This window comes from Danaus plexippus, chromosome 24 (genome assembly GCF_018135715.1).
Source record: "Danaus plexippus chromosome 24, MEX_DaPlex, whole genome shotgun sequence".
In the NCBI taxonomy this organism is placed as follows: Eukaryota; Metazoa; Arthropoda; class Insecta; order Lepidoptera; family Nymphalidae; genus Danaus; species Danaus plexippus.
This window is the reverse complement of record NC_083552.1, coordinates 3819963-3838812: the sequence shown is the minus strand read 5'-3', so window position 1 is coordinate 3838812 and position 18850 is coordinate 3819963. Positions and strand designations below refer to the sequence as shown.

General features: G+C 33.5%; 7 protein-coding genes across 7 annotated transcripts; all 7 read left to right on the top strand.

Moving 5' to 3' along the window:
* Positions 1 to 1079: 1079 nt before the first annotated feature.
* On the top strand, positions 1080 to 1882 carry LOC133319533 (heterogeneous nuclear ribonucleoprotein A3 homolog 2-like). The gene is made up of 3 exons (XM_061524402.1): positions 1080 to 1165; positions 1253 to 1567; positions 1674 to 1882. The coding sequence occupies exons 1-3, from the start codon at positions 1154 to 1156 to the stop codon at positions 1830 to 1832; spliced, it is 486 nt and encodes a 161-aa protein (XP_061380386.1). The 5' UTR covers positions 1080 to 1153; the 3' UTR covers positions 1833 to 1882.
* Positions 1883 to 2879: 997 nt separating this feature from the next.
* On the top strand, positions 2880 to 4161 carry LOC133319514 (heterogeneous nuclear ribonucleoprotein A3 homolog 2-like). The gene is made up of 3 exons (XM_061524358.1): positions 2880 to 3484; positions 3572 to 3886; positions 3993 to 4161. The coding sequence occupies exons 1-3, from the start codon at positions 3473 to 3475 to the stop codon at positions 4149 to 4151; spliced, it is 486 nt and encodes a 161-aa protein (XP_061380342.1). The 5' UTR covers positions 2880 to 3472; the 3' UTR covers positions 4152 to 4161.
* Positions 4162 to 5709: 1548 nt separating this feature from the next.
* Positions 5710 to 6517, top strand: LOC133319517 (heterogeneous nuclear ribonucleoprotein A3 homolog 2-like). The gene is made up of 3 exons (XM_061524360.1): positions 5710 to 5800; positions 5888 to 6202; positions 6309 to 6517. The coding sequence occupies exons 1-3, from the start codon at positions 5789 to 5791 to the stop codon at positions 6465 to 6467; spliced, it is 486 nt and encodes a 161-aa protein (XP_061380344.1). The 5' UTR covers positions 5710 to 5788; the 3' UTR covers positions 6468 to 6517.
* A 1509-nt stretch (positions 6518 to 8026) lies between these two features.
* Positions 8027 to 8834, top strand: LOC133319513 (heterogeneous nuclear ribonucleoprotein A3 homolog 2-like). Its single transcript, XM_061524357.1, has 3 exons — positions 8027 to 8117; positions 8205 to 8519; positions 8626 to 8834. Exons 1-3 carry the CDS (start codon positions 8106 to 8108, stop codon positions 8782 to 8784), a joined length of 486 nt encoding a protein of 161 aa, XP_061380341.1. The 5' UTR covers positions 8027 to 8105; the 3' UTR covers positions 8785 to 8834.
* Positions 8835 to 10328: 1494 nt separating this feature from the next.
* LOC133319538 (heterogeneous nuclear ribonucleoprotein A3 homolog 2-like) lies at positions 10329 to 11132 on the top strand. The gene is made up of 3 exons (XM_061524409.1): positions 10329 to 10435; positions 10523 to 10837; positions 10944 to 11132. The coding sequence occupies exons 1-3, from the start codon at positions 10424 to 10426 to the stop codon at positions 11100 to 11102; spliced, it is 486 nt and encodes a 161-aa protein (XP_061380393.1). The 5' UTR covers positions 10329 to 10423; the 3' UTR covers positions 11103 to 11132.
* Positions 11133 to 12667: 1535 nt separating this feature from the next.
* On the top strand, positions 12668 to 13426 carry LOC133319537 (heterogeneous nuclear ribonucleoprotein A3 homolog 2-like). The gene is made up of 3 exons (XM_061524405.1): positions 12668 to 12752; positions 12840 to 13154; positions 13261 to 13426. Exons 1-3 carry the CDS (start codon positions 12741 to 12743, stop codon positions 13417 to 13419), a joined length of 486 nt encoding a protein of 161 aa, XP_061380389.1. The 5' UTR covers positions 12668 to 12740; the 3' UTR covers positions 13420 to 13426.
* A 1550-nt stretch (positions 13427 to 14976) lies between these two features.
* LOC133319539 (heterogeneous nuclear ribonucleoprotein A3 homolog 2-like) lies at positions 14977 to 15729 on the top strand. The gene is made up of 3 exons (XM_061524418.1): positions 14977 to 15062; positions 15150 to 15464; positions 15571 to 15729. The coding sequence occupies exons 1-3, from the start codon at positions 15051 to 15053 to the stop codon at positions 15727 to 15729; spliced, it is 486 nt and encodes a 161-aa protein (XP_061380402.1). The 5' UTR covers positions 14977 to 15050.
* The last annotated feature ends 3121 nt before the right edge of the window (positions 15730 to 18850 follow it).

Genomic DNA, 18850 nt, shown 5'->3' with positions numbered 1-18850 from the left:
TATTTGAAGAGTTTTTTATCAACAGATACAATAACACTTCGTCTGTCAAAGAAAAGAAAGGTTAGGGCCCGCCGAATGCTGTTAGAACTCAATTCGGTCTTGAATCATTTTGTGAAACCTCTCAGCAATACTCCTTCTTGAAAATATACTGTGGATTTTCCATTAGGACTCTGCTTTTAGTCAGAAATCGAGAACTACCTAAGCCTGGCTTTAACCAGCGTCCCGGACTCCATAAGAGTTAAAAAACTGGCCGTCATCCGGGCCAGTCCTCAACCCTTGAGACTTCAAATTATAGTCAGTTTTAGAAAACACGGCATGCTCTAAACGACACGGTTACATTGAGTCTTTTAAAATTCCTTGGAACGAGTAGTGGCCAAAATTTCCCTTGGAAACAGTGGGTGGGTGAATCCATAGAGTCGTGGCCAAACAGATTCAAGGCCTGTATAAAAGCCAGAGTCGGCATTTCGAAAAAAATATATTTTTTTTTTTTGCCGGTATTTTATTTTAATAAACACCCTGGTATAAATTTCATTAATTTTAAATACCTTCATTACAGAAACGAATCATTTATTACAGAACTTTGGTCTGTATTAGATATATACGGACATATATTATTACATTCGTTTTAAAAAAGACGTTTTGATTTTTGAAGTGAAAACATTTTAGAGTCAAAATTTGTTAACCTGATATTAATAACATATTACTGAAAAGATTGACGATAATTCACTTAATATTTATGTGTACACTAACAGAATAGCTCCAAGGGTTGACACAAATTTTATTATATGTGTTACATTTATAGAAATATTAGTATTTCTCTTTTGTAATGTCAAGTTATATCAGCTAAGAATCATATTCTTTCCAATCTTCCCGATGTCCTAATTTAATAAGGTTTCCTAGAACTTTTATTAACTCGGATAATCGATTGGTTTTACTAATGGACTAATGGTGACTAAATATTTTTAATCCGCACTTAACATCCTAATCAACTCTTATAGTTAAATCACTTTTGAATATTAAAAAAAAAAAAACATAATTAACCACTAATTACAATCAAATAAGTATAAAAGACACATTCCTGTTGTTAGGAAATCATTCCACTGAGCGTGTCTTAACTGTCAGCATCGAACGAATAAAACATTAAACGTGCAAAATGAAATATACGGTAATTTAAAAAATCCTTTATCTTTATATGATCCTTGCATTACGAAGAATTAAACTTTTTCATAGGTATACTTTAATATTCTTTCAGGTCTTCTCTGTGCTCGCTTGTGTTGTAGCAATTGAGGCTAAGCCAAAACCCTATGTTGGATACGGAAACGGTATGATCGATCTCGGTCCAGCTGGCGCTAGAATGGGAGGTCTTAGGTTAGGTAATCGTCTCACCAATCCACTAGCAATGGATGAATTAGGATACGGCACTAGCGGGTCTGAATTTAGTCGAGGCAGCGGTTTTGGAGATAGCGGTTTCAGTTCTGGTGCCAGCGGTTTGGACAGCAGAGGATTCCACAATGGCGGAAGGAGAAACTTCCATGATATTGGCCAGCATCACAGCAGCCGTACCTCGGTAAATTTAAATTAAATATATATTTTTTAAACAAATTTTCACTTAAAACCTGAAGCAAAAGCTACTCTTACACAGTATATTAGTTCTATTTTTCTACCTTCTTTAGATCAATCACGCCGAGAACACAGACAATCATGACATCGGCGGCAGTGAATTCTTTGACACTGGAGCCCAATCCGGTACTGGCTTCAACCAATACGGCAACGGTTTCAACAAATACGGCAACGATTACGGAAGCGGACGGCAAATGACGTCATTCCTCTAAAAATTTACCAGTGTCTATGTATTATAATGAATAAATACTTGAAAAAGTTATTTACCATTTTTTTTTTATAATTTCAAACTACTTAATTTTCTGAATCTCTTTACCAATATTTTTGATTTAAATTTAATTTTATACAACAGGTGTTCTCATATTTATTGCTCCTTTTTGGCTTTTGAGACAATGAATTCTGTATATCCACTTACACTTCTAAAGAATCGAAATAAGATTATATAAAAAACATATTCCACGTTCAAAGAAATCCTTTGAAAAGAAAATGACTTTTGGCTTAAAGATTTTCAATAAAATATACTGTTGCATAAAAACTGTATTATTTTTTTATTTTTTTTTCAAATTTTTAATTTGTGCAATTTCACATAAGTTCACGTGTCAATTATCCAATCGCAATATAGAATGGGATGTTTGAGAAAGTAGGATTTCTGTGATCTCATTGCACAAAGCAGGTATGGAGCCGTCGCTGATATTCCAGATATTTGAAGAGTTTTTATCAACAGATACAATAACACTTCGTCTGTCAAAGAAAAGAAAGGTTAGGGCCCGCCGAATGCTGTTAGAACTCAATTCGGTCTTGAATTATTTTGTGAAACCTCTCAGCAATACTCCTCCTTGAAAATATACTGTGGATTTTCCATTAGGACTCTGCTTTTAGTCAGAAATCGAGAACTACCTAAGCCTGGCTTTAACCAGCGTCCCGGACTCCATAAGAGTTAAAAAACTGGCCGTCATCCGGGCCAGTCCTCAACCCTCGAGCCTTCAAAATATAGTCAGTTTTAGAAAACACGGCATGCTCTAAACGACACGGTTACATTGAGTCTTTTAAAATTCATTGGAACGAGTAGTGGCCAAAATTTCCCTTGGAAACAGTGGGTGGGTGAATCCATAGAGTCGTGGCCAAACAGATTCAAGGCCTGTATAAAAGCCAGAGTCGGCATTTCGAAAAAAATATATTTTTTTTTTTGCCGGTATTTTATTTTAATAAACACCCTGGTATAAATTTCATTAATTTTAAATACCTTCATTACAGAAACGAATCATTTATTACAGAACTTTGGTCTGTATTAGATATATACGGACATATATTATTACATTCGTTTTAAAAAAGACGTTTTGATTTTTGAAGTGAAAACATTTTAGAGTCAAAATTTGTTAACCTGATATTAATAACATATTACTGAAAAGATTGACGATAATTCACTTAATATTTATGTGTACACTAACAGAATAGCTCCAAGGGTTGACACAAATTTTATTATATGTGTTACATTTATAGAAATATTAGTATTTCTCTTTTGTAATGTCAAGTTATATCAGCTAAGAATCATATTCTTTCCAATCTTCCCGATGTCCTAATTTAATAAGGTTTCCTAGAACTTTTATTAACTCGGATAATCGATTGGTTTTACTAATGGACTAATGGTGACTAAATATTTTTAATCCGCACTTAACATCCTAATCAACTCTTATAGTTAATTCACTTTTGAATATTAAAAAAAAAAAAAACATAATTAACCACTAATTACAATCAAATAAGTATAAAAGACACATTCCTGTTGTTAGGAAATCATTCCACTGAGCGTGTCTTAACTGTCAGCATCGAACGAATAAAACATTAAACGTGCAAAATGAAATATACGGTAATTTAAAAAATCCTTTATCTGTATATGATCCTTGCATTACGAAGAATTAAACTTTTTCATAGGTATACTTTAATATTCTTTCAGGTCTTCTCTGTGCTCGCTTGTGTTGTAGCAATTGAGGCTAAGCCAAAACCCTATGTTGGATACGGAAACGGTATGATCGATCTCGGTCCAGCTGGCGCTAGAATGGGAGGTCTTAGGTTAGGTAATCGTCTCACCAATCCACTAGCAATGGATGAATTAGGATACGGCACTAGCGGGTCTGAATTTAGTCGAGGCAGCGGTTTTGGAGATAGCGGTTTCAGTTCTGGTGCCAGCGGTTTGGACAGCAGAGGATTCCACAATGGCGGAAGGAGAAACTTCCATGATATTGGACAGCATCACAGCAGCCGTACCTCGGTAAATTTAAATTAAATATATATTTTTTAAACAAATTTTCACTTAAAACCTGAAGCAAAAGCTACTCTTACACAGTATATTAGTTCTATTTTTCTACCTTCTTTAGATCAATCACGCCGAGAACACAGACAATCATGACATCGGCGGCAGTGAATTCTTTGACACTGGAGCCCAATCCGGTACTGGCTTCAACCAATACGGCAACGGTTTCAACAAATACGGCAACGATTACGGAAGCGGACGGCAAATGACGTCATTCCTCTAAAAATTTACCAGTGTCTTTGTATTGTAATGAATAAATACTTGAAAAAGTTATTTACCTTTTTCTTTATAATTTCAAACTACTTAATTTTCTGAATCTCTTTAACAATATTTTTGATTTAAATTTAATTTTATACAACAGGTGTTCTCATATTTATTGCTCCTTTTTGGCTTTTGAGACAATGAATTCTGTATATCCACTTACACTTCTAAAGAATCGAAATAAGATTATATAAAAAACATATTCCACGTTCAAAGAAATCCTTTGAAAAGAAAATGACTTTTGGCTTAAAGATTTTCAATAAAATATACTGTTGCATAAAAACTGTATTATTTTTTTATTTTTTTTTCAAATTTTTAATTTGTGCAATTTCACATAAGTTCACGTGTCAATTATCCAATCGCAATATAGAATGGGATGTTTGAGAAAGTAGGATTTCTGTGATCTCATTGCACAAAGCAGGTATGGAGCCGTCGCTGATATTCCAGATATTTGAAGAGTTTTTATCAACAGATACAATAACACTTCGTCTGTCAAAGAAAAGAAAGGTTAGGGCCCGCCGAATGCTGTTAGAACTCAATTCGGTCTTGAATTATTTTGTGAAACCTCTCAGCAATACTCCTCCTTGAAAATATACTGTGGATTTTCCATTAGGACTCTGCTTTTAGTCAGAAATCGAGAACTACCTAAGCCTGGCTTTAACCAGCGTCCCGGACTCCATAAGAGTTAAAAAACTGGCCGTCATCCGGGCCAGTCCTCAACCCTCGAGCCTTCAAAATATAGTCAGTTTTAGAAAACACGGCATGCTCTAAACGACACGGTTACATTGAGTCTTTTAAAATTCATTGGAACGAGTAGTGGCCAAAATTTCCCTTGGAAACAGTGGGTGGGTGAATCCATAGAGTCGTGGCCAAACAGATTCAAGGCCTGTATAAAAGCCAGAGTCGGCATTTCGAAAAAAATATATTTTTTTTTTGCCGGTATTTTATTTTAATAAACACCCTGGTATAAATTTCATTAATTTTAAATACCTTCATTACAGAAACGAATCATTTATTACAGAACTTTGGTCTGTATTAGATATATACGGACATATATTATTACATTCGTTTTAAAAAAGACGTTTTGATTTTTGAAGTGAAAACATTTTAGAGTCAAAATTTGTTAACCTGATATTAATAACATATTACTGAAAAGATTGACGATAATTCACTTAATATTTATGTGTACACTAACAGAATAGCTCCAAGGGTTGACACAAATTTTATTATATGTGTTACATTTATAGAAATATTAGTATTTCTCTTTTGTAATGTCAAGTTATATCAGCTAAGAATCATATTCTTTCCAATCTTCCCGATGTCCTAATTTAATAAGGTTTCCTAGAACTTTTATTAACTCGGATAATCGATTGGTTTTACTAATGGACTAATGGTGACTAAATATTTTTAATCCGCACTTAACATCCTAATCAACTCTTATAGTTAAATCACTTTTGAATATTAAAAAAAAAAAAAACATAATTAACCACTAATTACAATCAAATAAGTATAAAAGACACATTCCTGTTGTTAGGAAATCATTCCACTGAGCGTGTCTTAACTGTCAGCATCGAACGAATAAAACATTAAACGTGCAAAATGAAATATACGGTAATTTAAAAAATCCTTTATCTGTATATGATCCTTGCATTACGAAGAATTAAACTTTTTCATAGGTATACTTTAATATTCTTTCAGGTCTTCTCTGTGCTCGCTTGTGTTGTAGCAATTGAGGCTAAGCCAAAACCCTATGTTGGATACGGAAACGGTATGATCGATCTCGGTCCAGCTGGCGCTAGAATGGGAGGTCTTAGGTTAGGTAATCGTCTCACCAATCCACTAGCAATGGATGAATTAGGATACGGCACTAGCGGGTCTGAATTTAGTCGAGGCAGCGGTTTTGGAGATAGCGGTTTCAGTTCTGGTGCCAGCGGTTTGGACAGCAGAGGATTCCACAATGGCGGAAGGAGAAACTTCCATGATATTGGACAGCATCACAGCAGCCGTACCTCGGTAAATTTAAATTAAATATATATTTTTTAAACAAATTTTCACTTAAAACCTGAAGCAAAAGCTACTCTTACACAGTATATTAGTTCTATTTTTCTACCTTCTTTAGATCAATCACGCCGAGAACACAGACAATCATGACATCGGCGGCAGTGAATTCTTTGACACTGGAGCCCAATCCGGTACTGGCTTCAACCAATACGGCAACGGTTTCAACAAATACGGCAACGATTACGGAAGCGGACGGCAAATGACGTCATTCCTCTAAAAATTTACCAGTGTCTATGTATTATAATGAATAAATACTTGAAAAAGTTATTTACCATTTTTTTTTTATAATTTCAAACTACTTAATTTTCTGAATCTCTTTACCAATATTTTTGATTTAAATTTAATTTTATACAACAGGTGTTCTCATATTTATTGCTCCTTTTTGGCTTTTGAGACAATGAATTCTGTATATCCACTTACACTTCTAAAGAATCGAAATAAGATTATATAAAAAACATATTCCACGTTCAAAGAAATCCTTTGAAAAGAAAATGACTTTTGGCTTAAAGATTTTCAATAAAATATACTGTTGCATAAAAACTGTATTATTTTTTTATTTTTTTTCAAATTTTTAATTTGTGCAATTTCACATAAGTTCACGTGTCAATTATCCAATCGCAATATAGAATGGGATGTTTGAGAAAGTAGGATTTCTGTGATCTCATTGCACAAAGCAGGTATGGAGCCGTCGCTGATATTCCAGATATTTGAAGAGTTTTTATCAACAGATACAATAACACTTCGTCTGTCAAAGAAAAGAAAGGTTAGGGCCCGCCGAATGCTGTTAGAACTCAATTCGGTCTTGAATTATTTTGTGAAACCTCTCAGCAATACTCCTCCTTGAAAATATACTGTGGATTTTCCATTAGGACTCTGCTTTTAGTCAGAAATCGAGAACTACCTAAGCCTGGCTTTAACCAGCGTCCCGGACTCCATAAGAGTTAAAAAACTGGCCGTCATCCGGGCCAGTCCTCAACCCTCGAGCCTTCAAAATATAGTCAGTTTTAGAAAACACGGCATGCTCTAAACGACACGGTTACATTGAGTCTTTTAAAATTCATTGGAACGAGTAGTGGCCAAAATTTCCCTTGGAAACAGTGGGTGGGTGAATCCATAGAGTCGTGGCCAAACAGATTCAAGGCCTGTATAAAAGCCAGAGTCGGCATTTCGAAAAAAAATATTTTTTTTTTTGCCGGTATTTTATTTTAATAAACACCCTGGTATAAATTTCATTAATTTTAAATACCTTCATTACAGAAACGAATCATTTATTACAGAACTTTGGTCTGTATTAGATATATACGGACATATATTATTACATTCGTTTTAAAAAAGACGTTTTGATTTTTGAAGTGAAAACATTTTAGAGTCAAAATTTGTTAACCTGATATTAATAACATATTACTGAAAAGATTGACGATAATTCACTTAATATTTATGTGTACACTAACAGAATAGCTCCAAGGGTTGACACAAATTTTATTATATGTGTTACATTTATAGAAATATTAGTATTTCTCTTTTGTAATGTCAAGTTATATCAGCTAAGAATCATATTCTTTCCAATCTTCCCGATGTCCTAATTTAATAAGGTTTCCTAGAACTTTTATTAACTCGGATAATCGATTGGTTTTACTAATGGACTAATGGTGACTAAATATTTTTAATCCGCACTTAACATCCTAATCAACTCTTATAGTTAAATCACTTTTGAATATTAAAAAAAAAAAAAACATAATTAACCACTAATTACAATCAAATAAGTATAAAAGACACATTCCTGTTGTTAGGAAATCATTCCACTGAGCGTGTCTTAACTGTCAGCATCGAACGAATAAAACATTAAACGTGCAAAATGAAATATACGGTAATTTAAAAAATCCTTTATCTGTATATGATCCTTGCATTACGAAGAATTAAACTTTTTCATAGGTATACTTTAATATTCTTTCAGGTCTTCTCTGTGCTCGCTTGTGTTGTAGCAATTGAGGCTAAGCCAAAACCCTATGTTGGATACGGAAACGGTATGATCGATCTCGGTCCAGCTGGCGCTAGAATGGGAGGTCTTAGGTTAGGTAATCGTCTCACCAATCCACTAGCAATGGATGAATTAGGATACGGCACTAGCGGGTCTGAATTTAGTCGAGGCAGCGGTTTTGGAGATAGCGGTTTCAGTTCTGGTGCCAGCGGTTTGGACAGCAGAGGATTCCACAATGGCGGAAGGAGAAACTTCCATGATATTGGACAGCATCACAGCAGCCGTACCTCGGTAAATTTAAATTAAATATATATTTTTTAAACAAATTTTCACTTAAAACCTGAAGCAAAAGCTACTCTTACACAGTATATTAGTTCTATTTTTCTACCTTCTTTAGATCAATCACGCCGAGAACACAGACAATCATGACATCGGCGGCAGTGAATTCTTTGACACTGGAGCCCAATCCGGTACTGGCTTCAACCAATACGGCAACGGTTTCAACAAATACGGCAACGATTACGGAAGCGGACGGCAAATGACGTCATTCCTCTAAAAATTTACCAGTGTCTATGTATTATAATGAATAAATACTTGAAAAAGTTATTTACCATTTTTTTTTTATAATTTCAAACTACTTAATTTTCTGAATCTCTTTACCAATATTTTTGATTTAAATTTAATTTTATACAACAGGTGTTCTCATATTTATTGCTCCTTTTTGGCTTTTGAGACAATGAATTCTGTATATCCACTTACACTTCTAAAGAATCGAAATAAGATTATATAAAAAACATATTCCACGTTCAAAGAAATCCTTTGAAAAGAAAATGACTTTTGGCTTAAAGATTTTCAATAAAATATACTGTTGCATAAAAACTGTATTATTTTTTTATTTTTTTTCAAATTTTTAATTTGTGCAATTTCACATAAGTTCACGTGTCAATTATCCAATCGCAATATAGAATGGGATGTTTGAGAAAGTAGGATTTCTGTGATCTCATTGCACAAAGCAGGTATGGAGCCGTCGCTGATATTCCAGATATTTGAAGAGTTTTTATCAACAGATACAATAACACTTCGTCTGTCAAAGAAAAGAAAGGTTAGGGCCCGCCGAATGCTGTTAGAACTCAATTCGGTCTTGAATTATTTTGTGAAACCTCTCAGCAATACTCCTCCTTGAAAATATACTGTGGATTTTCCATTAGGACTCTGCTTTTAGTCAGAAATCGAGAACTACCTAAGCCTGGCTTTAACCAGCGTCCCGGACTCCATAAGAGTTAAAAAACTGGCCGTCATCCGGGCCAGTCCTCAACCCTCGAGCCTTCAAAATATAGTCAGTTTTAGAAAACACGGCATGCTCTAAACGACACGGTTACATTGAGTCTTTTAAAATTCATTGGAACGAGTAGTGGCCAAAATTTCCCTTGGAAACAGTGGGTGGGTGAATCCATAGAGTCGTGGCCAAACAGATTCAAGGCCTGTATAAAAGCCAGAGTCGGCATTTCGAAAAAAATATATTTTTTTTTTTGCCGGTATTTTATTTTAATAAACACCCTGGTATAAATTTCATTAATTTTAAATACCTTCATTACAGAAACGAATCATTTATTACAGAACTTTGGTCTGTATTAGATATATACGGACATATATTATTACATTCGTTTTAAAAAAGACGTTTTGATTTTTGAAGTGAAAACATTTTAGAGTCAAAATTTGTTAACCTGATATTAATAACATATTACTGAAAAGATTGACGATAATTCACTTAATATTTATGTGTACACTAACAGAATAGCTCCAAGGGTTGACACAAATTTTATTATATGTGTTACATTTATAGAAATATTAGTATTTCTCTTTTGTAATGTCAAGTTATATCAGCTAAGAATCATATTCTTTCCAATCTTCCCGATGTCCTAATTTAATAAGGTTTCCTAGAACTTTTATTAACTCGGATAATCGATTGGTTTTACTAATGGACTAATGGTGACTAAATATTTTTAATCCGCACTTAACATCCTAATCAACTCTTATAGTTAAATCACTTTTGAATATTAAAAAAAAAAAAAACATAATTAACCACTAATTACAATCAAATAAGTATAAAAGACACATTCCTGTTGTTAGGAAATCATTCCACTGAGCGTGTCTTAACTGTCAGCATCGAACGAATAAAACATTAAACGTGCAAAATGAAATATACGGTAATTTAAAAAATTCTTTATCTGTATATGATCCTTGCATTACGAAGAATTAAACTTTTTCATAGGTATACTTTAATATTTTTTCAGGTCTTCTCTATGCTCGCTTGTGTTGTAGCAATTGAGGCTAAGCCAAAACCCTATGTTGGATACGGAAACGGCATGATCGATCTCGGTCCAGCTGGCGCTAGAATGGGAGGTCTTAGGTTAGGTAATCGTCGCACCAATCCACTAGCAATGGATGAATTAGGATACGGCACTAGCGGGTCTGAATTTAGTCGAGGCAGCGGTTTTGGAGATAGCGGTTTCAGTTCTGGTGCCAGCGGTTTGGACAGCAGAGGATTCCACAATGGCGGAAGGAGAAACTTCCATGATATTGGCCAGCATCACAGCAGCCGTACCTCGGTAAATTTAAATTAAATATATATTTTTTAAACAAATTTTCACTTAAAACCTGAAGCAAAAGCTACTCTTACACAGTATATTAGTTCTATTTTTCTACCTTCTTTAGATCAATCACGCCGAGAACACAGACAATCATGACATCGGCGGCAGTGAATTCTTTGACACTGGAGCCCAATCCGGTACTGGCTTCAACCAATACGGCAACGGTTTCAACAAATACGGCAACGATTACGGAAGCGGACGGCAAATGACGTCATTCCTCTAAAAATTTACCAGTGTCTATGTATTATAATGAATAAATACTTGAAAAAGTTATTTACCTTTTTCTTTATAATTTCAAACTACTTAATTTTCTGAATCTCTTTAACAATATTTTTGATTTAAATTTCATTTTATACAACAGGTGTTCTCATATTTATTGCTCCTTTTTTGGCTTTTGAGACTTGAGAATGAATTCTGTATATCCACTTACACTTCTAAAGAATCGAAATAAGATTATATAAAAAACATATTCCACGTTCAAAGAAATCCTTTGAAAAGAAAATGACTTTTGGCTTAAAGATTTTCAATAAAATATACTGTTGCATAAAAACTGTATTATTTTTTTATTTTTTTTCAAATTTTTAATTTGTGCAATTTCACATAAGTTCACGTGTCAATTATCCAATCGCAATATAGAATGGGATGTTTGAGAAAGTAGGATTTCTGTGATCTCATTGCACAAAGCAGGTATGGAGCCGTCGCTGATATTCCAGATATTTGAAGAGTTTTTATCAACAGATACAATAACACTTCGTCTGTCAAAGAAAAGAAAGGTTAGGGCCCGCCGAATGCTGTTAGAACTCAATTCGGTCTTGAATTATTTTGTGAAACCTCTCAGCAATACTCCTCCTTGAAAATATACTGTGGATTTTCCATTAGGACTCTGCTTTTAGTCAGAAATCGAGAACTACCTAAGCCTGGCTTTAACCAGCGTCCCGGACTCCATAAGAGTTAAAAAACTGGCCGTCATCCGGGCCAGTCCTCAACCCTCGAGCCTTCAAAATATAGTCAGTTTTAGAAAACACGGCATGCTCTAAACGACACGGTTACATTGAGTCTTTTAAAATTCATTGGAACGAGTAGTGGCCAAAATTTCCCTTGGAAACAGTGGGTGGGTGAATCCATAGAGTCGTGGCCAAACAGATTCAAGGCCTGTATAAAAGCCAGAGTCGGCATTTCGAAAAAAATATATTTTTTTTTTGCCGGTATTTTATTTTAATAAACACCCTGGTATAAATTTCATTAATTTTAAATACCTTCATTACAGAAACGAATCATTTATTACAGAACTTTGGTCTGTATTAGATATATACGGACATATATTATTACATTCGTTTTAAAAAAGACGTTTTGATTTTTGAAGTGAAAACATTTTAGAGTCAAAATTTGTTAACCTGATATTAATAACATATTACTGAAAAGATTGACGATAATTCACTTAATATTTATGTGTACACTAACAGAATAGCTCCAAGGGTTGACACAAATTTTTATATGTGTTACATTTATAGAAATATTAGTATTTCTCTTTTGTAATGTCAAGTTATATCAGCTAAGAATCATATTCTTTCCAATCTTCCCGATGTCCTAATTTAATAAGGTTTCCTAGAACTTTTATTAACTCGGATAATCGATTGGTTTTACTAATGGACTAATGGTGACTAAATATTTTTAATCCGCACTTAACATCCTAATCAACTCTTATAGTTAAATCACTTTTGAATATTAAAAAAAAAAAACATAATTAACCACTAATTACAATCAAATAAGTATAAAAGACACATTCCTGTTGTTAGGAAATCATTCCACTGAGCGTGTCTTAACTGTCAGCATCGAACGAATAAAACATTAAACGTGCAAAATGAAATATACGGTAATTTAAAAAATTCTTTATCTGTATATGATCCTTGCATTACGAAGAATTAAACTTTTTCATAGGTATACTTTAATATTTTTTCAGGTCTTCTCTATGCTCGCTTGTGTTGTAGCAATTGAGGCTAAGCCAAAACCCTATGTTGGATACGGAAACGGCATGATCGATCTCGGTCCAGCTGGCGCTAGAATGGGAGGTCTTAGGTTAGGTAATCGTCGCACCAATCCACTAGCAATGGATGAATTAGGATACGGCACTAGCGGGTCTGAATTTAGTCGAGGCAGCGGTTTTGGAGATAGCGGTTTCAGTTCTGGTGCCAGCGGTTTGGACAGCAGAGGATTCCACAATGGCGGAAGGAGAAACTTCCATGATATTGGCCAGCATCACAGCAGCCGTACCTCGGTAAATTTAAATTAAATATATATTTTTTAAACAAATTTTCACTTAAAACCTGAAGCAAAAGCTACTCTTACACAGTATATTAGTTCTATTTTTCTACCTTCTTTAGATCAATCACGCCGAGAACACAGACAATCATGACATCGGCGGCAGTGAATTCTTTGACACTGGAGCCCAATCCGGTACTGGCTTCAACCAATACGGCAACGGTTTCAACAAATACGGCAACGATTACGGAAGCGGACGGCAAATGACGTCATTCCTCTAAAAATTTACCAGTGTCTTTGTATTGTAATGAATAAATACTTGAAAAAGTTATTTACCTTTTTCTTTATAATTTCAAACTACTTAATTTTCTGAATCTCTTTAACAATATTTTTGATTTAAATTTAATTTTATACAACAGGTGTTCTCATATTTATTGCTCCTTTTTGGCTTTTGAGACAATGAATTCTGTATATCCACTTACACTTCTAAAGAATCGAAATAAGATTATATAAAAAACATATTCCACGTTCAAAGAAATCCTTTGAAAAGAAAATGACTTTTGGCTTAAAGATTTTCAATAAAATATACTGTTGCATAAAAACTGTATTATTTTTTTATTTTTTTTCAAATTTTTAATTTGTGCAATTTCACATAAGTTCACGTGTCAATTATCCAATCGCAATATAGAATGGGATGTTTGAGAAAGTAGGATTTCTGTGATCTCATTGCACAAAGCAGGTATGGAGCCGTCGCTGATATTCCAGATATTTGAAGAGTTTTTATCAACAGATACAATAACACTTCGTCTGTCAAAGAAAAGAAAGGTTAGGGCCCGCCGAATGCTGTTAGAACTCAATTCGGTCTTGAATTATTTTGTGAAACCTCTCAGCAATACTCCTCCTTGAAAATATACTGTGGATTTTCCATTAGGACTCTGCTTTTAGTCAGAAATCGAGAACTACCTAAGCCTGGCTTTAACCAGCGTCCCGGACTCCATAAGAGTTAAAAAACTGGCCGTCATCCGGGCCAGTCCTCAACCCTCGAGCCTTCAAAATATAGTCAGTTTTAGAAAACACGGCATGCTCTAAACGACACGGTTACATTGAGTCTTTTAAAATTCATTGGAACGAGTAGTGGCCAAAATTTCCCTTGGAAACAGTGGGTGGGTGAATCCATAGAGTCGTGGCCAAACAGATTCAAGGCCTGTATAAAAGCCAGAGTCGGCATTTCGAAAAAAATATATTTTTTTTTTGCCGGTATTTTATTTTAATAAACACCCTGGTATAAATTTCATTAATTTTAAATACCTTCATTACAGAAACGAATCATTTATTACAGAACTTTGGTCTGTATTAGATATATACGGACATATATTATTACATTCGTTTTAAAAAAGACGTTTTGATTTTTGAAGTGAAAACATTTTAGAGTCAAAATTTGTTAACCTGATATTAATAACATATTACTGAAAAGATTGACGATAATTCACTTAATATTTATGTGTACACTAACAGAATAGCTCCAAGGGTTGACACAAATTTTATATATGTGTTAAATTATAGAAATATTAGTATTTCTCTTTTGTAATGTCAAGTTATATCAGCTAAGAATCATATTCTTTCCAATCTTCCCGATGTCCTAATTTAATAAGGTTTCCTAGAACTTTTATTAACTCGGATAATCGATTGGTTTTACTAATGGACTAATGGTGACTAAATATTTTTAATCCGCACTTAACATCCTAATCAACTCTTATAGTTAAATCACTTTTGAATATTAAAAAAAAAAACATAATTAACCACTAATTACAATCAAATAAGTATAAAAGACACATTCCTGTTGTTAGGAAATCATTCCACTGAGCGTGTCTTAACTGTCAGCATCGAACGAATAAAACATTAAACGTGCAAAATGAAATATACGGTAATTTAAAAAATTCTTTATCTGTATATGATCCTTGCATTACGAAGAATTAAACTTTTTCATAGGTATACTTTAATATTTTTTCAGGTCTTCTCTATGCTCGCTTGTGTTGTAGCAATTGAGGCTAAGCCAAAACCCTATGTTGGATACGGAAACGGCATGATCGATCTCGGTCCAGCTGGCGCTAGAATGGGAGGTCTTAGGTTAGGTAATCGTCGCACCAATCCACTAGCAATGGATGAATTAGGATACGGCACTAGCGGGTCTGAATTTAGTCGAGGCAGCGGTTTTGGAGATAGCGGTTTCAGTTCTGGTGCCAGCGGTTTGGACAGCAGAGGATTCCACAATGGCGGAAGGAGAAACTTCCATGATATTGGCCAGCATCACAGCAGCCGTACCTCGGTAAATTTAAATTAAATATATATTTTTTAAACAAATTTTCACTTAAAACCTGAAGCAAAAGCTACTCTTACACAGTATATTAGTTCTATTTTTCTACCTTCTTTAGATCAATCACGCCGAGAACACAGACAATCATGACATCGGCGGCAGTGAATTCTTTGACACTGGAGCCCAATCCGGTACTGGCTTCAACCAATACGGCAACGGTTTCAACAAATACGGCAACGATTACGGAAGCGGACGGCAAATGACGTCATTCCTCTAAAAATTTTCAAGATTGAAAAAAATTTTTAAGTATGCACTGGCAATTTTAAAGAAGCGGCACAAGTGGTCGGAAAACAGCTTTGAGTCAGGGGGTGTTTGGTGGAGCGTCTCTTATCAAGGAGTCACAACACTACGTTTTTTTTTTTTTTAAAAAGTCCAAACTTCAGCCGAAGTTTATACGGTCTTAAATCATTTTTGAAATCTTTGTGCAGTGCACTTTTTTAACATTATACTGCGAACTTTCTTTCAGGACTTTTCACTTACTCACAAGGTGTGAGGCAAACTGGTTCAAAGAATTGAAAGGTTCAAAGACTATATTTTTAATTCGACAATTTGTTTCTTCAGCGTGAAAGAGCGTCCATTATATGAAGTAGTTTTTGGTATCCTGCTATAGCCTACTGATTTTTAGCATCTCCCTTACACCATAAGTGTCAAAATGGTCTTCTAATTGCTTGAACCAGATTTGAGGCAGATCCGATCAAAATGAGAGCACTCGCATTCCCACTTTACAAATTTCAACCTAAGCTAAACTAACTTCGTCCGTGTGAAGTCTCTTTTATGTCCCAGTCCCATTAGCTATATTGTTTTGGATATTTAAAGGATTTGTTCTCCGGCGTCATCAATATGGAATATTAACAGGACTTTTCTTTCTTTCCCTAGTAGGAAGAAAAGTCATAAGTTGTAGAAATGATAGAATGTCAAACACTGGCATAGAAGTAAAAAGCTGTAACGGAACAGTAATAGGGAAGATCATTAAAATAGGCAAGTGACAAGTACTCAGGTCACGTGGATTCAATTTTCAACTGATGAACTTGCGGTGCCTTCCATACAGGCGGCGTTTGCGTATCGGGTTAGTTAAGATAGTCAGTCAGTCAGTCAGTCTCATAATTATGAATAATAAACTTTTATACATGTATATCTAAATGTATATAATAAAAATAAATTGTGTGAATCTGGGAGTATTTCTCACAACACCTATGCAATTCAAATATAATTCTGAGCGATTTTTTTAATTTTAATTAATCTCATTCTGCCTGTCGTTGTTGTTGTAAGAGTATAAATAACAAAATATAATTTTATAAAACTCTAAAATACGTTGTGCTCCTGAATGGACGATATAACAGAGTTCCAGATATTATCGTCCTGGTTAAATGTATATACAAAATTTCAGCTTAATCGGTGGGAAATATAAACTATTCCAAAAATGAATTATAAAATCCCACTTGAATATCGAACATTAAATAAAAGTTTATAATATTTTGTTATGTAAATATATAAAAAAAATAATAACATAGCCAAAATACAGGTTAAGTAGTTTGCTATTAAAAAATAGAAGGCGGTGCTCTTACTGTCTTTTCAATCATAACTGTAACAGTATTTTAATAATTTTTTTCTGTTATACATTTACAGATTACAGTTCTGATATTTTAGTACGGAAAAATAAATGAAAAGAAGTTGTATATTACAGCTAGGTGTAGAAAAAACAAACCTTTATTATATAATTTTATCGTTTATTGGATCTTTATATTATTGTAACATTTACTGGTTATTAAAATAGACGAATATCATTACTATTTGAATTTGCATAATTGTTAATATAATTATGACTTATGTTATTGAATTAATTAATTATTATATAATTGCAATTATTATTTTAAAAGTTCCTAAAAATCTCTAATGTTTGGTGTCACACATAAATAAATAATAATTAAGATTTAGTTATCAAATACAACTATAATTAATTGATCCACAGACAACATATATGGTGTATAATACCATCTCACCGATTGTTAAAATAATTCAATTTCCAACAGCAAGCTATATTTTTTCCACTTTTTTTTTATTATATTATGTATATATATATTAAGAAAATATTTTTGTTCATTTTGAGTGTTAAACTAATTATTTCTAGAAAATGTATTAAATGGGATTAAATTTACGATATCAGTTTCAGGTAGTTTAATAATGTCATATTGATATTTCACAAGTGTTATGTTGTAAGTGGTATTTAACAAAAATATTAAAGTGTTTTAACCATACACAGATTTAATAAATAATAAGGAAGTTGGTTATTAATAAAAATCATTGTCATTGAATAACTTGTTTAAATTTGTAAAATGCAACCTAAATGTTTAATTAACGACAAACACTTCCCCGTTAAAAAAAGATTTTTAGGATTGTGGATTTAGGGTAGCTTGAATACTGGATTCAAAACACAAGTGATGTTTATTCTAAATATTAAAACTACCTGACCTATTTCTCTACAGACATATATTCGCTCCTATCATCATCTTAAACCCAACATCTAATATTGGTTAGGTAGAGAGAGGATCTTGGACGGTTGAGGTGAGCGTTAAATGCAAAGTTAAATGCACTTTAGATAAGGGCCCCTTCAACTTACACCTGGCTTGTAAGACCCAGACACTGTTAAATCTCCTCTCCCTGCAATGCAATGGACCTGGCACCCACACAGTCAATCCATGGAATGCTGAGAAATTTTGTCTCTAGCAAAAGCTATTATACCAACATGAGATAAACACAAGTGAAGGGGTATCATGAAGGATTTAAGAATGAAATAAATGGAAAACTATGATAACAGCAACATTATATGTTCGTGTTTGATATTATCAGTTTTTGTTAATATTCTCAATGTTTACTAAATTGTTTCTCAATTGATAGCACTTCTGTCACAACAAAGTAAGTCACTTAATAAAAAGCATCATCTAACAAACTTTTTAGCTCAAAATAAACTGTTTGCTCGTAACTCTAGTAATAGTAATATTAATACTTTTAATTTATTATGCAGTGTAAGGGAGTCCTATGAGAACAAAGACATTAATCAAATATTTTGACACTGTTGAGTGAAATGGACTGGACATATTTAAATTTCTTTTTGGCAATTTTTTATAAAATGCGAAATTATAATAACAATGTTTATATATGTCAAAACTTGAATGAAAGTTTCAGAATAACAATTTTTAATACGTCGTAATGGAGTTTAATATCGTCAATTGCTAAAATCAAAATGGTTATTAGGTACAAACCCCCTTAGATTTACTTGGAAAAACTACACCTAAATAGACGTTTTCATACATAAACATTAACAGAAAAAGAAATGTGAA

Coding starts and splice junctions, on each gene's coding strand:
- LOC133319533 (XM_061524402.1), top strand. Junction 1,568..1,673: donor ATCACAGCAGCCGTACCTCG/GTAAATTTAAAT, acceptor TACCTTCTTTAG/ATCAATCACGCCGAGAACAC.
- LOC133319514 (XM_061524358.1), top strand. Junction 3,887..3,992: donor ATCACAGCAGCCGTACCTCG/GTAAATTTAAAT, acceptor TACCTTCTTTAG/ATCAATCACGCCGAGAACAC.
- LOC133319517 (XM_061524360.1), top strand. Junction 6,203..6,308: donor ATCACAGCAGCCGTACCTCG/GTAAATTTAAAT, acceptor TACCTTCTTTAG/ATCAATCACGCCGAGAACAC.
- LOC133319513 (XM_061524357.1), top strand. Junction 8,520..8,625: donor ATCACAGCAGCCGTACCTCG/GTAAATTTAAAT, acceptor TACCTTCTTTAG/ATCAATCACGCCGAGAACAC.
- LOC133319538 (XM_061524409.1), top strand. Junction 10,838..10,943: donor ATCACAGCAGCCGTACCTCG/GTAAATTTAAAT, acceptor TACCTTCTTTAG/ATCAATCACGCCGAGAACAC.
- LOC133319537 (XM_061524405.1), top strand. Junction 13,155..13,260: donor ATCACAGCAGCCGTACCTCG/GTAAATTTAAAT, acceptor TACCTTCTTTAG/ATCAATCACGCCGAGAACAC.
- LOC133319539 (XM_061524418.1), top strand. Junction 15,465..15,570: donor ATCACAGCAGCCGTACCTCG/GTAAATTTAAAT, acceptor TACCTTCTTTAG/ATCAATCACGCCGAGAACAC.